Source organism: Trachypithecus francoisi, unplaced genomic scaffold, assembly GCF_009764315.1.
Source record: "Trachypithecus francoisi isolate TF-2019V2 unplaced genomic scaffold, Tfra_2.0 Lachesis_group5, whole genome shotgun sequence".
Lineage (NCBI taxonomy): Eukaryota > Metazoa > Chordata > Mammalia > Primates > Cercopithecidae > Trachypithecus > Trachypithecus francoisi.
In genome coordinates this window covers 37358317-37373423 of record NW_022681470.1, presented here as the reverse complement: position 1 = coordinate 37373423, position 15107 = coordinate 37358317, and the positions used below count along the sequence as shown (strand labels likewise).

Genomic DNA, 15107 nt, shown 5'->3' with positions numbered 1-15107 from the left:
GATGAGTTTGCATCCTTTGTAGGGACATGGATGCAGCTGGAAACCATCATTCTTAGCAAACTATCACAAGAAGAGAAAACCAACACCGCATGTTCTCACTCATAGGTGGGAACTGAACAATGAGATCACTTGGACTCGGGAAGGGGAACATCACACACTGGGGCCTATCAGGGGAGGGGGGAGGAGGGAGGGATTGCACTGGGGAGTTAAACATGATATAAACGTTGCACATGTACCCTAGAACTTAAAGTATAATAAAAAAAATAAATAAATACAAAAATAAAATAAAATAAAATATGGATGCTTGGAAAAAAAAAAAAAAAACTGCTCCATCACATGGAGACCAAGCACCCTGCATTAAAAGACAAGTCTTTTTCGAAAGAAAAAAAAAAAAAAAAACACACATGAAGAAGAACAGAAGCAGTTATTGAACATCACCACTTCATCAAATGTGTCTGCACTGACACACTGACAGCATCATTCTTAGTGGCTAACCGCACTGATAAAGCTAAGAAGCCCTTTACTATTGGTGAAGAGTTGATCGTGTCTGCTGCTGAGGACATTTGTCATGACCTTTAAGGAGAGGCTGCAGTTCAAAAGGTGGCATGTGTTCCTCTTCTGGCTTGCACTGTAACTAGACGAATGGATTAAATAGCAGAGGATACTGAGGCACAATTGTTAGCATTAATGGGAACCGTGGTATGGAATCCAGGTTGACAAGTCTACCAATGCTGACAATAAGGCAACAATGCCCGTTTTTGTGTTACATGTTTTCAGGAGGATACGCATAAGGATATGTTACGTGCACTTTTGTTGCCAACCAACACCACAGCTGCAGAACTATTCAAGTTTTTGAATGATTACATATCAGGAAAACTGAATTGGCCATTTTGTGTTGGTATATGCATGAACAGAGCAGCTGCCATGACTGGACGGCTTTCTGGTTTCACTACTCAGGTCAAAGAGGTCACTTCTGAATGTCGAGTCTATGCACCGTGTCATCCATAGAGAAATGCTGGCTAGCTGAAAAATGTCGCCTGAACAATATTTTGCAAGATGTGACTAAAATTATTAACATTAAAGTACACGCCTTATCTCACATCTGTTTGCACAGCTCTGTGAGGATATGGATGCAGAGCACACACATCTTCTCTCAGCGAGAGAGCTTTCTAAAGGTAGATCACTGGCCAGAGTTTCTTAGTTACAAAAGCTGCTCCAGAGATTTCAGAAAAACAGTCACCACTAGCAGCACATTTCTGTGACACAGAATGGGTTGCAAAACTTGTGTGACACATTCAACCTGCTCAACAAACTCAATCTGTCACTTCGGGAGAGATGGACAACTGTGTTCAAGTCTGCAGATAAAGTAGCTGCATTCAAAGCCAAACTGGAATTATGGGGGCGACGAGTGAACACTGAGATTTCTGACATGTTTCAAACATAGCAGAGATTCTGAAAGAGACTCAGCCAGGGCCTTCTTTCTCCCAGCTGGTGCATGATCACCTATCTCAGCTTTCAAAACAGTTTAAGCATTACCTCCCAACCACAAAAGACCCCCAAACTGGGAAAGAATGGATCCGCAACCTATTTGCGAATAAACCAGGTGAATCGGCTTTGTCCGTGCTAGAAGAGCAACTGCTTGAGATCACAAATGACAGTGGACTTAAAAGTCTGTCTGAGACAACTTCAAATTTCCATACATTCTGAATTCAAGTCAAGGCAGAATATCCTGAGATTGTCACAAAAGCACTGAAAAGCCTGCTTCCATTTCCAACTTCCTATCTTTGTGAAGCAGGTTTTCTGCAGTGACAGCAACCAAAACCAGATTACGGAGTAGACTGAACATAAGCAACACACTTTGTGTGTCACTGTCTCCCCTCAGTCCCAGATGGGACCATCTAGTTGCAGGAAAACAAGCTCTGCCTCCCACTGATTCTACATTACATTGAGCTGTATAATTATTTCATTATATACTACAATGTAAATATAATAAAAATAAAGTGCACAATAAATGTAACGTTTGAATCATCCCCAAACCATTCCCTCTCCCCTTCGTATGTGGAAAAACTGTCTTCCACAAAACCGGTCCCCGGTGCCAAAAAGGTTGCGAACCACTGGCCTACAACATATAGGCCAGGTGTTTTACATACATAATATCTCAACATCACAATTACTGAGAAAGATATTTCCACTGTTTTACAGACAGATTCTAAGGCTCAGAGAGGTCTTATATCTAATAAGCAATGAGACCAAAATTCAAATTAGTCTGTTGGAATCTAACTAAACTCTAAACTTCACATACAATAGATCAGAAGATAGATACAAAGTTAAAAAAAACAGTCACAGACCAGTATCAGTAGTATTGACATTATCTTTAAAAAAAATAAATAAGTAAATCAGAAGAGGGACAGGTCAGCGTTCAAAGTATAGGAAAAGGAAAGTCTCAAAACAATGGCAGCACATACAAGCATAATCCAGGAAGAAGACAACCCTAACCGAGGACCTGACCCATTTAAATACTGTGGGACACTGGCCTAACAGCATTAAATAAATGCACCATTAACTCTCTCTTTCTAATTATAGTATATAAACAGCCAGTCACCTTCTAGTTATTATGTATCTCCTTTCACAGCTTGGTGACAGGAAAAACGTATTTTAGCCTGGAATGTGAATGTTAGGTACATTTCTCATTGTAAATTAGTAATTTGGCACCCATATGTTTATACATCACTCCCACGTGAGCTTAGTATCATTCAATCAATCAGTTATATACTATTGCCCAAGCCCCATCAAACCAGAGTTATGGAAAAGACCAAATTCTGATGAGAACCTGGGCCACACTGAATTCACCACGGTAAAGACATTCTAAGAGGCTTCTTGGCAGCCAGTCAAATGGTGTTCCCAAGCAACACAGTGACCTCAAATGCACCTTCTACTTGAACTCCATCAGTGAAAGTCCTAATATTTCTACCAAATTTTAAATCCACTCTTCTTCTTGAACCCTCTTCCTATCTCAGTAAAACCACAGAGCATCCATAGTGATAAAAAAATGGAATTTGGAGTAAGGCAGACCTAGATTTATTATCTTAACTCCACCATTAACTAGCTGTTTGACTTTGGACAATTACTTAAATATGAGACTCTATTTTCATATAAAATGGACTAAACACCTATGTCAACAGGCCTGTTGTAAGGATCACGAGATGATTTATTCAACAAATACGTGAGTTGCTAAATGTGACAGACACACTGTGCTAGATGATGGACACTGACAACTATCTACTACTCTGCCTGACAAATAGTAGGCATTCAGTGAATGTTATGTTATTACTATTGTATTTCATCAAATCTAGAATGCCACTAATAATAACATACAGCATTATTTTATGTGCTTCTAAGAATGGAAAAATGTCTGCCAATTAAACTATGGCATAGCATTAATTATAAGACATACCCTGATTTCCGATGTTAAAATGTGAAAAAACCACATATTAAAATTGATTAAATAAGGTATTAATTCAAGCCTTCATTATCTTTGGCTATGCTCTTTGGTTTCCCAGTCTTGGGTCTTGCACTCTCCAAAGTATCCTCCAAGATCTAGATTACACACCTCACTTTAAACTAACCCCTCTCCCAATCTCTTATTTAAAATCCTTCATGCTTCACACCAGGAAAACATTTAAAATTCTTAGAATGGTATTACAGGCCCTTCACCCTTTCATCCCTCCCAGCTCACCTTCTCAACTTCACCTTACCAGCTCTTGAACAGACCTAACTAAACCAGATTGCATTAACTATGTTTGGATACTTCCACTTATCTTTGCCTCTGTTCTCTATTGCTCTAACTGCCTAGACTTCCCCAGGTGCCCTTTCCCCTCTTCACTATGTGTTAAAATCATACTCAATCTCTAGTACCCAGTTCAAACACCACCTCTGTAGATCTTTCCAAGATAAATGTCTTTGCGCTCTAGGGCAAAATCAATTGGTCATTCCTCTATAACATAATCACAGTATATACTGTGATTAGGAGACCAACCAAATTAAGAACTCCTCTAAGGCAGGAACTAAGGCTTACCTATTATATTGCCTGACAGCAAAACACCAAGTTAAGAATTCAGTGTCTGAAATATCTGTGTCATACCTGTGTCTGAATTCTGGTTCAACCACTCCCTAGCTACATGACCTTCGGCAATCTACTTAATCTCAGACTCAGTATCTTCTTATAATGGGGATAACAAAACCTACCTTAGAAGGTAAGGATTAAATGTAAAATGCCTGGCACACTAGAGCACTCAACAAACATGAGTTGTTGTTATTATCATCATTATTGTTTTACTATTAAAAAAAAAAAAAGACGGGACACTCATGTATACTTAGTAAACTGGTTTCATTCATATTCTTTTCTTCTCTACCCATATATGCTCTGACTTTGGCTTGGCAATTTGGGTTACAGGTGGGAGGATATACTCTTCATGTACAGGTAACACATGTAACCTGTGCTAACATTCAAATACAGGTATGTTACAGAGGAACAAGGCCAATCCATTTCTAAACCTTCCTGAGTCTTGCTTTCAGTGTTACCTGACCCCTCAAGCCTCCCCATTAATTCCTCGGTCCTATCTCCTTACTCAAGATAGGTTTCCACTTGTGACCATACGTAAATAGGGCAATACCTAACTTTCTTGTTGTTGGGTAAATAATAACATCATTAATTTACCCAGTTTTTTAATTGGCATTCGCAAGAACTATTTCAGGTTGTTAATGGGATCTAATGGATTAGATACAGATAAACGTATTAATGCAGAGTATCTGAGTAATCATTAGTAAGAACATTTAAATCCCTACTGACTCTTACAAAGAAACTTCATTCTTAAAATTTAAAAGCAATTAGTTTACATAGCAATGATAAGCCTTAACAAGGTACAGCAGTAAGCAGAAGGCCAATATTCTTACATCAGGCTCTGCCATCAGCTAGTCGTGAGACTCTGACCAGGTATCTTGGCATCTCTGCTCTTAATTTATTCATTTGTAAAACAGAGGGGTTGAGAAGGTCTCTTTCAACTCTAAAAAAGATTAAAAATTAAATTTTCACTAGAAAACTGAAAAGAACCAAAATCAGATATCCACTAAAAACTCAAACAACTCACTTAAGCCATTCAGACATACTTAAGAATACACATGCAAACTTCACCTCAATTTTAAAAATGAATATACAGACACAGTCTATAACTGAGATGAATACAAGTTACAAGAGAACTAATTTACCTCACAGCCACATAATTGTTCTCACCTGGTTTTCTTACTCTCTACAAAAAGGTTAAGTGGGATTTATTAAGATAAGAAAAATATTAGTGAAAAATCAGCAAAGCTATTTTCCATGAAAACCTAAACTGGACCAACCTGGAGAACAAGCTTTGAGTCCTATTTTCCCAGTCAAAACTAATATTAGCCAATCATTATTTAGCATTGTTGAGCTCTGCAGAAGAAATAATTTTAATAGGAAATTTATTGCTCTTACTATGTGCCAGACATTGTTCTAAACACTTTTCATATTTTTTTTTCAATTTTTTTTTTTTTTTTGAGACGGAGTCTCACTCTGTCACCCAGGCTGGAGTGCAATGGCCTGATCTCAGCTCACTGCAAGCTCCGCCTCCCGGGTTTATGCCATTCTCCTGCCTCAGCCTCCAGAGTAGCTGGGACTACAGGCGCCCGCCACCTCGCCCAGCTAGTTTTTTGTATTTTTTTTAGTAGAGACAGGGGTTTCACCGTGTTAGCCAGGATGGTCTCGATCTCCTGACCTCGTGATCCGCCCGTCTCGGCCTCCCAAAGTGCTGGGATTACAGGCTTAAGCCACCGCGCCCAGCCCACTTTTCATATTTTTAACTCATTTAATCCTCACAACAATCCCCTAAGTACTATTATTATCCCTGTTTTACAGATGAGGAAACTGAAGCACAAAAAGGTTAACTGACTTGCCTGAAGTCACTCAACCAGTCAAGTGGTGGAGCTGGAATATAAACGTAGGCAGACTGGCTTCAGAGTTTTTCCTCTCTATGTGTTATTAATACACTAGCATATTAAATAAAATAATGAGCAATAAAATGAATCAGGGTGATTGTGTTAACTCAGCTACGAACCAAACCATATAACCTGAATCATTTAACCTCTTTTCCCATTTGGGTAAAAAAGGAAGTTGAGCTAAATAATCTTTAAAGTTCCTTGCAAGTCTAACATTCCATGATTTATGATCCAGAAGCCAAACACCAAAACTGTGGCACAGCAAACAGCTGTCCACTTTTGTCCTCCTCTTTTTACCCTTATCACCTTATCTCCTTACCTTTTTCTTCTGATTCATCTTCCTAAGTTCTTTTATTTACCAGCTGGCTGTCCAGTAACAGTTACACTGATAACCTTGAGGGAAATATAATTTAACAGAGGTGAACACTATCCCACAGACCACACTCTACTATCTCCAAACTATGCAGACTAAGACCTGGGACTAAAAATAGACCAGCCATTACTTCACTGGGCTGTAGAAAGGTCAGTGGTGCCTGAGAACAGGTCAGACCAGACCTAAATGTATGTACGTATAAGTGGATGGATTTATTCATTTTTCATAAAATAGTAGGATATAGGAACGAAGAGCATGGGCTCTTACAATCTCCACAGTTACCTATCCACAATTACTATCAACATAATCAGTTACCTAATGGCTCCAAGATTCAGTCTCCCCCATCTAGAAATAGAGCTAACAACCTACGCTGTAAGAGGTGTTTTTAAAGAGCTTACCACAGCGCCTGATACAGTAAGCACTCAAAAAATAACAGCTGCTGTTATTGCCACTACTACCATCACTGTTGTTATTTACAATTTCCATATAAAAGCAAGAGCTCCACAGTCTGATCTGATTTGATTTCAAATTCTGGTTCCATTTACTTACTAAGCATATAGCCTTAAGCAAATTACTGATCTCTCTAAGCCTGGGTTTCCTCATCAGTAAAATGGAGCTAATATATCATCTATCTTACAAAACTGTTGTGAACATTGAGATAACATATGTAAAACAGCTGACACCTGGTTCCTAACTGCTCAATAAATGTTAATTCCTTTCTCCTTAATGACAAGCTTACCACACTTCTGCTAATTCAATTTAAAGAAAGGAAAGTAGAATTATGAGATCCAGGGAAGCCAACTTTCTTTTCTCTATTGTCCTGGCTGTGGGACAGATAACAGACACTCCTCACCCAGGGGACTCCTTTATCCTCTTCCATGTTTGATAAGACTAGAGAACCTTTTTTTCAGGCTATCTTCAAACTTCTAATACAGCATATGTATCAATGTACACTGGAATCCTCAATAACTGGTTAGAGTTTCAAGTGGTCCTGAGACCAAAAAGTTTGAGAACCACTACTCTAAAGTATAAAAAAAGCCCACAAAGCACATGGATTACTCTATGAATTACAACTTTACCAAATTTAGCCTAAATAAGTAACTCACACAAAAATAACCTAAAAACTTCCCACTTTATGATTAAATTTCAGTACTTCAATCTTCAAAAAAATCACTTGTTCACTAGTTATTTATGAACAGTCAATGATAGAACTGGATTTTAGGATTTACATCTGATTTCTAGTCCAAGGTCTTTCTAATACAGCAGGTCATCCTCAATTAATAAGAGATGACTATGTTTTCTTAATCAATATATTAAGCTTCTTGTTATAGAGATTATGAAAATGTTATGTTTACAGTAGATTAATTATATTTTCCTTTGACTCCCTAGCAAATAAACAATTTTTAAAGGGTTTTAGTTTTTTGTGTTTTTTTTTCAGACAGTGTCTCACTCTGTCACCCAGGTTGGAGAGCAGTGGTGCTATCTCAGCTCACTGCAACCTCCGCCTCCCGGGTTCAAGCAAGTCTTGTGCCTCAGCCTCCCAAGCAGCAGGCACATGCCACTACACCCAGCTAATTTTTGTATTTTTAGTAGAAATGGGGTTTCGCCATGTTGGCCAGGCTGGTCTCGAACTCCTGATCTCAGGTGATCTGCCAGCCTTGGCCTCCCAAAGTACTGGGAGTAAAGGTGTAAGCCACCATGCCCAGCCTAATTTTTAAAAGATTTTCTGATCAGTCCCTATACATACCACACTTGCTTGGTGATGGGAAGAAATAGGTGACTAAATATCAGTCTGAGTAAACAACTAAGACTTTAAAGGCATATAACTTAAGTTACAAAAGTAATCCAAATTTATACATAAGTATAAAGTAATACAAGACTTATTTGTATTACAAAAGTAATACAAATTTATACAAAGTAATTTGTAACCATGTTACAAATTTATAACCATGTTTCAAGTCCTCAATCTTCACTCTTCCCTCTCTATACCATTTTTTAATTTTAAAAATACTATGTTGACTGAAATACAAAACCAAACACACACATACACACAAATTTGGTGTGTGTGTGTTTTGGTTTTCTTCCTGCTATTTTTAAGGTACTGAAAGCTAGCATTTAATGACAAATCAGCCTATAGCAAAGGAAGACTTCTATAAATTTGTGGAATGAACAAATGATTTGTAAGGTATTTGTTCATGAGCTTTCTCTGCTGGCTTCTTTCAGCATTTACTAGAAAAGGAAAGACCTGAAAAGGCAAATACACTGGGCAGGAACCCTGCTGAATTCTGACACTCTCTCATTCCCAAAGGCCACCTCAATACCAGGCAACCCACAAACCAGCTGTGGTTACTCTGTACAAGTTGGGCAAAGTCTTCCAAACTTTTATTAGGTCAAATCCCTATTTCAAAAAAGCTTTATGTATCTCCAATATATGTATATTTATGTATTAATTATACCCATCTATACTTATGTACAATGTAAAACAAAACTGTTCAAAATAGAAGTTTTAAAAAGATGACAAAAGGATGAAATAATTTTTACCTTTCATTTATGAATAGTACAAAAATATTTTTGATCTAAGAAATTATCAATAACAATGCCTTCAGAACAAAACTGAAAAGTTTCATTTTTTAATCTTCATTAAAAAAACAAAAAAGTTTTTTAAATAAATAAAATCGTCATTTAACATTTTATGATACAGTATTTCAAAAGTCTGGTTCAAAGTTCAGGATTAATTTGATTTTGAAACTTAATTATAATGGCTATAAACTGAAAAAACAGACCTCACGAAGGCAGAATACTCATAATATAATATATACACTTACAGTCAAGTTCATTGTGACTGACAGTAGATGTAAAACCTTACTTCAAAGAGTTAGCTTAGGCCAGGAGTGGTGGCTCATGCCTGTAATCCCAGCACTTTGGGAGGCTGAGGTGGGCGGATCATTTGAGAATAGGAGTTCGAGACCAGCCTGGCCAATATGGTGAAGCTCCGTCTCTACTAAAAATACAAAAATTAGCTGGGTGTAGGGGTATGCGCCTATAATCCCAGCTACTTGGGAAGCTGAGGCACAAGAATGGCTTGAACCTGGGAGACGGAGGTTGCAGTGAGCTGAGATCAGGCCACTGCACTCCAGCCAGAGTGACAGAGCAAGACTCTGTCTCCGGAAAAAAAAAAAAAAGCATTAACAATTTTTAAATTTTTGGCAAACTTCTTGTCAAGTTTACTAAAGTGTCATTGTATCTGTAATTTGGCTGCCAAAAAGCTAGTACTAGAAGGAGAAACCTCAGTTCTGTTGTCATTTTCTTGTTGTTCACTTGTGCTTGCATTATTGGTATTACTGTTACGGAATCTTTACAGGAGTCTTAAGACATGTCCTTACTTTTCTTTTCTTTCCTTTTTTTTTTTTTTGGAGACAAAGTCTCACTCGGTTGCCAGGCTGGAGTGCAGTGGCATGATCTCAGCTCACTGCAACCTCTACCTCCCCAGTGCAAGCAATTCCCCTGCCTCAGCCTCCCGAGCAGCTGGGACTACAGGCGTGCACCACCACACCCAGCTAATTTTTGTATTTTTAGTAGAGACGGGGTTTCACCATGTTGGCCAGAATGGTCTCGATTTCTTGACCTCAAGTGATCTGCCTGCCTTGGCCTCCCAAAGTGTTGGAATTACAGGCGTGAGCTACTGTGTCTGGCCCCCTTACTTTTCTAATACTGTCTTCTCTTACTCCATGGGAGTTTTGGGCACACTCCTTTGGGGCCTACAACTCAAACATACCTGAAATCCCTACCCAGCACACTCAATCATTCTCTTAAATGCTTCCCAGATTCGGACTGAGTTTGAAGCTAGGACTAATTTTCCACGGTCACCCCAGGTCAAATAAGATTCTTAGGTTCTTATGATCTGGGCCTTCACCCAAAAGCTGATCCAAAACCAACCTTCAGGATAAACGGACAAGTATAATCTTTTCAGGATACTCATGCTAACACACTTAAAGATGATAAAAAATAGTTATAGCTTCCTGTCTTTACAACATTTATTCCACTCAAGAAACATTTGTAAATGCCAACCAACTCATTGACGCAATCATTTACAAGTGTTATCTTAAATACACTACACTATACTTTCATTTACAAAAGTGTCTGAAAGAAAAAGTGTGGTTTGTGCCCCATCGGGTGGCCAAACTGGAAATTTCAAACAAGTTGCAGCAAGGCAAGTTAACTCTACCTAATCAACATAATACCTTTGGGAAACTGAAGCCTGTAACACAAGTGTTCCCATGGAAGAGTTCTATAAATGAAAATTTTAATAATGTTAACGGTAATGTCTCCTTATACTTGAAAATAAGGGAAGAGTAGTTCATGCAGAAACTCTCCTTTCCAAAATCCTGCAATAAAAAATGAACTCATCGTCATTCCTTTTTAAGTTAAATATGAGAGTTTCACTGGGTTAACATCTTATTCACAGATCAAAATATCAAAAAATTTTGAAAGGATATTATTAATTTTAAAGGATGCTATTAATAGTTCTGTTAAGTTCTGTCCTCTTCATATATCAAACATAATTAAACCATTAAAAAACACAGAATTTTAGAGCTGGATGAGTCCTTAAATAATATGGGGTTGTGAGCTTAGAAATCAAGTCCAATTCTCTAACATTAAAGAAACTTAAGATGTGTCTTAGCTGAAAGAACAAATGATTTCATCAGGATCACACAGTGTGACCTGACTCTCAATGCTTACACATGCTCAAGAGACATACACATATTCCTAAACAAGTGGCTCAACCCCTCTGAACCTGAGTTTCCTTGCCTGGAAAAACAAGGTAGATAATCTTTAAATTCCCTTTAGCTCCAAAATCCTGTAATTTAGAAACCTTGTTATTTTATTACAAAACAAAGGGTACACTGAAAAGAATCATTCATAGGTCCCAAGAAACCAAAGACACACAAGGCCCTAGGGAAAGTCAGCAGCCTAAGACACCAAATACATTTGCATCTTCTGCTAATAGTCTCCAAAACATTAACATGGTCATATTAGTCTATTTGGTTGAAACCAGGCTCAGTTAATTTTGATAAGTCAATTGCAGAGCTTTAAAATATATAGTCACTAATTCTAAATTTTAAAAAAGCTCTTACAAAGATTTACCAGTGTTCTATTTTAAATGCCAAGATTTATACTCAAACAGATTACTGGAAACAGGAATAGTCTCAGCTTGTTTGTAAAAACTACTTACAAATGGATCGAATAGATTTTCTTTATATGGCTTCCCATGTTGGTCTATTATTTTATGCTTTATTATTCTGCCTATGAAGACTGAATCTATGAACACCACAACTTACTTTTCAATTAAAAAACATAATAGTTTTCAGGATATTGATGGGTTATTACCATTAACAATTTTATCAATTCAAGGAATAAAAACCATTAAAAGTTAAATCAAAAACATGACCTAGAATGAACCGTGAAAAGCTCTGGCCCTATATACTTACTTTATGGAAGAAGAACGAGCCTGGGAAAGGCAAAAAAGATTGTACCCAGGTCTCATGGCTAACATATACAAACACTAGTATTTATTGTATTACCATATATACATATTATATATAATTATATATGATTATAGATGTAAAACAAAATTTTCAGATTCTCATTCTCTGTTTATTTCAAGTAATATTTAATATAGCAAAATGACACAAAAAAACCAAAGAAGCTAAACAGCTCATATTGATTCATAACACTAGAAAGCACCCTAGGCTAGAAACCAAGGGTAAAATACCAAAATTTCACCATCAGTGCTTGAAAAACAAACCCCAGCATCTGTTCTACTGATAGTGTTTTAAGAGCATCATCCTCATATGAGAAACTACAGTTTAATTCATTGTGAAAAGGTCCTTTTTCTCTAGCGAATTTTTATGGATGTCCTTTTCCCCCAAAGTTTTAAACTGCTAAAATTCCTGAACTCTAAAGACTCTCATTTACATCTCTCTATTACTTTTAAAGGAATAGCACCAACTCTTCAGAAACAACACACAAAACGGAGATTCCAACCCTATAAAATATTCGTTGATTCCAACTTACAAAGAAAAGTGCGCCTTATTTAATTTTGCCTACCAAACGATGAGTTTATCTAGGACAGGAGCCATATAGTAGGAACACTGCAGAATCAAATTTCAATTATCCAGAATAAATGAATTTTTCAAAACGTAATTTATAACTTGCCTGAGAAAGATAATGCAGACACAACATAATCTCAGGAACTCTGCCCCTCTGTAACCAACCTACAGTAAACATTTAGGAACAGTATCCAAGTGGACTATGTGAATGAGGAGCCCCAGAATCACTGTCGTTCCTCCAGCCACAAAAGCGACATTACAAATTAAGAGCGTTGCATTTTCAAACTAAATCGTATGCTTCTCCTTCCAGCTTCAGATATTGCAAATTAATACAATTCTATGAAATAGTTAAGTGTTGAAATACCTAAAACGAATCATGGCATACATCCAGCCACTATTACTTCAGCCCAAAGCATTCCACGATATGTAACAAATATAAGATGTGCTTCAGCATGCTCCCGTCCTGTGCCTCTATAAAGAACTGGCAGTGGTGCTGAAAATTACTACTAGAAAGATGAAAGACCAAATACCCTTCTTTCAATAAAAACCATCACTTGGACTCTAGCCAAGGTTTTAAAACTGAATGTTATTAGAAACAATAAATCAACACTGCGGGCTGAAATGGTAGTCCCTTATTTCATTCATTCTTACAAAGCATGGGCACAAAACACTGTAAGAAATTAAGTGACAATAAAGCATTAATAATTCCAGGCCTTTCACTTCTAGCAATAATCAAATACTCTAGGTTGCAAGTGAATTTATTTCACAATATTCAAGATTCTGTTTAACCTATCTGCATCTTTCTCTGTCTTCTTCAATTATTACAATGGCTATATGAATAAATACACTCACTGCTATTGCCCAAACATCCTATCACTAAACTTATATAAAAATCAAATGGAGAACTAAAATAGTTTAATTCATAAAATCTAGCTAGGTTATGTGTGTTCATATTGATTTTATATTCTTTGTTCCTGCACACAAAATAGATGTGAATTCCTGGAGGTTACAGATAAATCGGTCTTTCTCTATCCAGGAGCTGAATTGCCAGCTACTGAGAATAACCTACCGCAATGCTTAAAGTCTCTTAGGTATCTTGTCTTCTGAACATATAAATGGGTTCATTATCTTTATTTTTCCCTGTATTAACGTAAGATTCCTTATTATCTATTAAATACCTTCCAGGAGTGTTAGCACAGAAATTGGGAGGGAATGGGGAGCACGATTCCCGTAACACACAGGTAAGGTACATTGTTTACAATATACTAATTTTCTCCCCAGCTAGCAAAAACTTAGCAGAAAATATAAAAATGTAAATAATTCTCTTCACTCCTTCCTCTTCCCTCCATTCCAAAACAAGAGGCAAAAACAAAGATTTTATTACTCTGTAGACTTCATGCAATCAGTAGAGTCTTATTATCAAAGCAGAACAGTTGATTACAACGTGTTTACAAAAACTATAACCACTGCCTATGTGATACACACTTAAGTCAAGTTTCAACCCCGTTACAAAGCCTTTGTCAACAGTGGGCAAGAGGGAAAAAGCCGAAGGGCTCTTTGGAATGAAGGAAATCACTGGAGGGGCTTCTCTTGGAAGAGGATTCCTTGGTGAGAGGTGGAGAGAAACAAGACCTAACCTTGGCGAGGGGGCGCTCGCTGAGGGTGAGGACAAGAGGTCAGGGCGAGTGGGGAGAAAGGGATTAGCGCGGAACCGCTGCGACCCGGGGCTGCCCTCGCACCGTGACTCCCCCACCTGCAGCTCACCCTCCCACCGTTCCCCGGCCCCGGCCCGGGCAGCGCCTTTCCTCCCGGCCCTCCGCCTGCATATCCGTTACCCCGGCGGCAGTGGGGCTGCGGGGGAGGGGAAGGACAGCGGAGCCGGGAGGCGGCCGGCCGCGGCGGGGATGCCGCAGTGGCTCCCCGCGGCAGCAGGTCAAAGTCTGCCCGGGCACAGGGAGGCAGCCGAAGCGGAAGGCGGCGGTGGACGTCAGGACTGGTGAGATGGTGGACCCTCCGAGTCCTCCCACACCCCAGCCGCTGCCGGTACCTCATACTGGATGTATTGCTTCCTCCACTCGGGAGTGATGTGCGCGGAGAGGTGCTCGGCGAACTTCATCCTGCCGTTTCCCCCTCACTCCCACTCGGGTCCAGCAGCTACAGGCGGCGGCGGCGGCGGCGGCGGCGGCGGCAACAGCGACTCCGACTCCTCCCCACATGGGCCCCGGCGCGGCGCGGCGCTGCGCTTCTCTCCTCCTCCGCCGCCGCCGAGGTCTCTTCAGAGCCGCCCGCCCGCCATCTTCCTCCTCCTCTCCATAGCCCCGCCCCTCCCCGCCCTCTAGACGTCATCGCCATGGTAACCGCCTACACCGCCCTGACGAAGGGGGCGCTGTAAGGGGTGGGGCTTAGGTACGTTTCTTAACACTCCGCCCCTTGTGGGCCGTAAGTGCTGAAGGCACCTCCCCGGACCTCTTCAGTCTGGCTCCTCTTGGCCTACAGCTGCTCTCTATCGCCAGTCTGGTAAGCAGCAGTGTTGTTATTGCAATTAATATTAATACTGTAGCAACAATAATCCACACAAGACGTTTATATTTACAAAGAACTGTGCA

The 15107-nt window shown here is 39.1% G+C and overlaps 1 protein-coding gene across 2 annotated transcripts in view; it reads right to left on the bottom strand.

Annotated features, from left to right (window-relative positions):
* XPR1 (xenotropic and polytropic retrovirus receptor 1) overlaps positions 1–14839 on the bottom strand; it is a 262854-nt gene extending 248015 nt beyond the window's left edge. The window contains exon 1 of one of the 2 annotated variants that reach the window (XM_033196381.1): positions 14549–14839. In XM_033196381.1, coding sequence (XP_033052272.1) covers positions 14549–14617 — 69 coding nt within the window. In that variant the 5' untranslated portion in view covers positions 14618–14839. The remainder of the gene's footprint in view (positions 1–14548) is intronic. The other variant, XM_033196380.1, reaches the window with a different exon arrangement.
* Between the last annotated feature and the right edge of the window lie 268 nt (positions 14840–15107).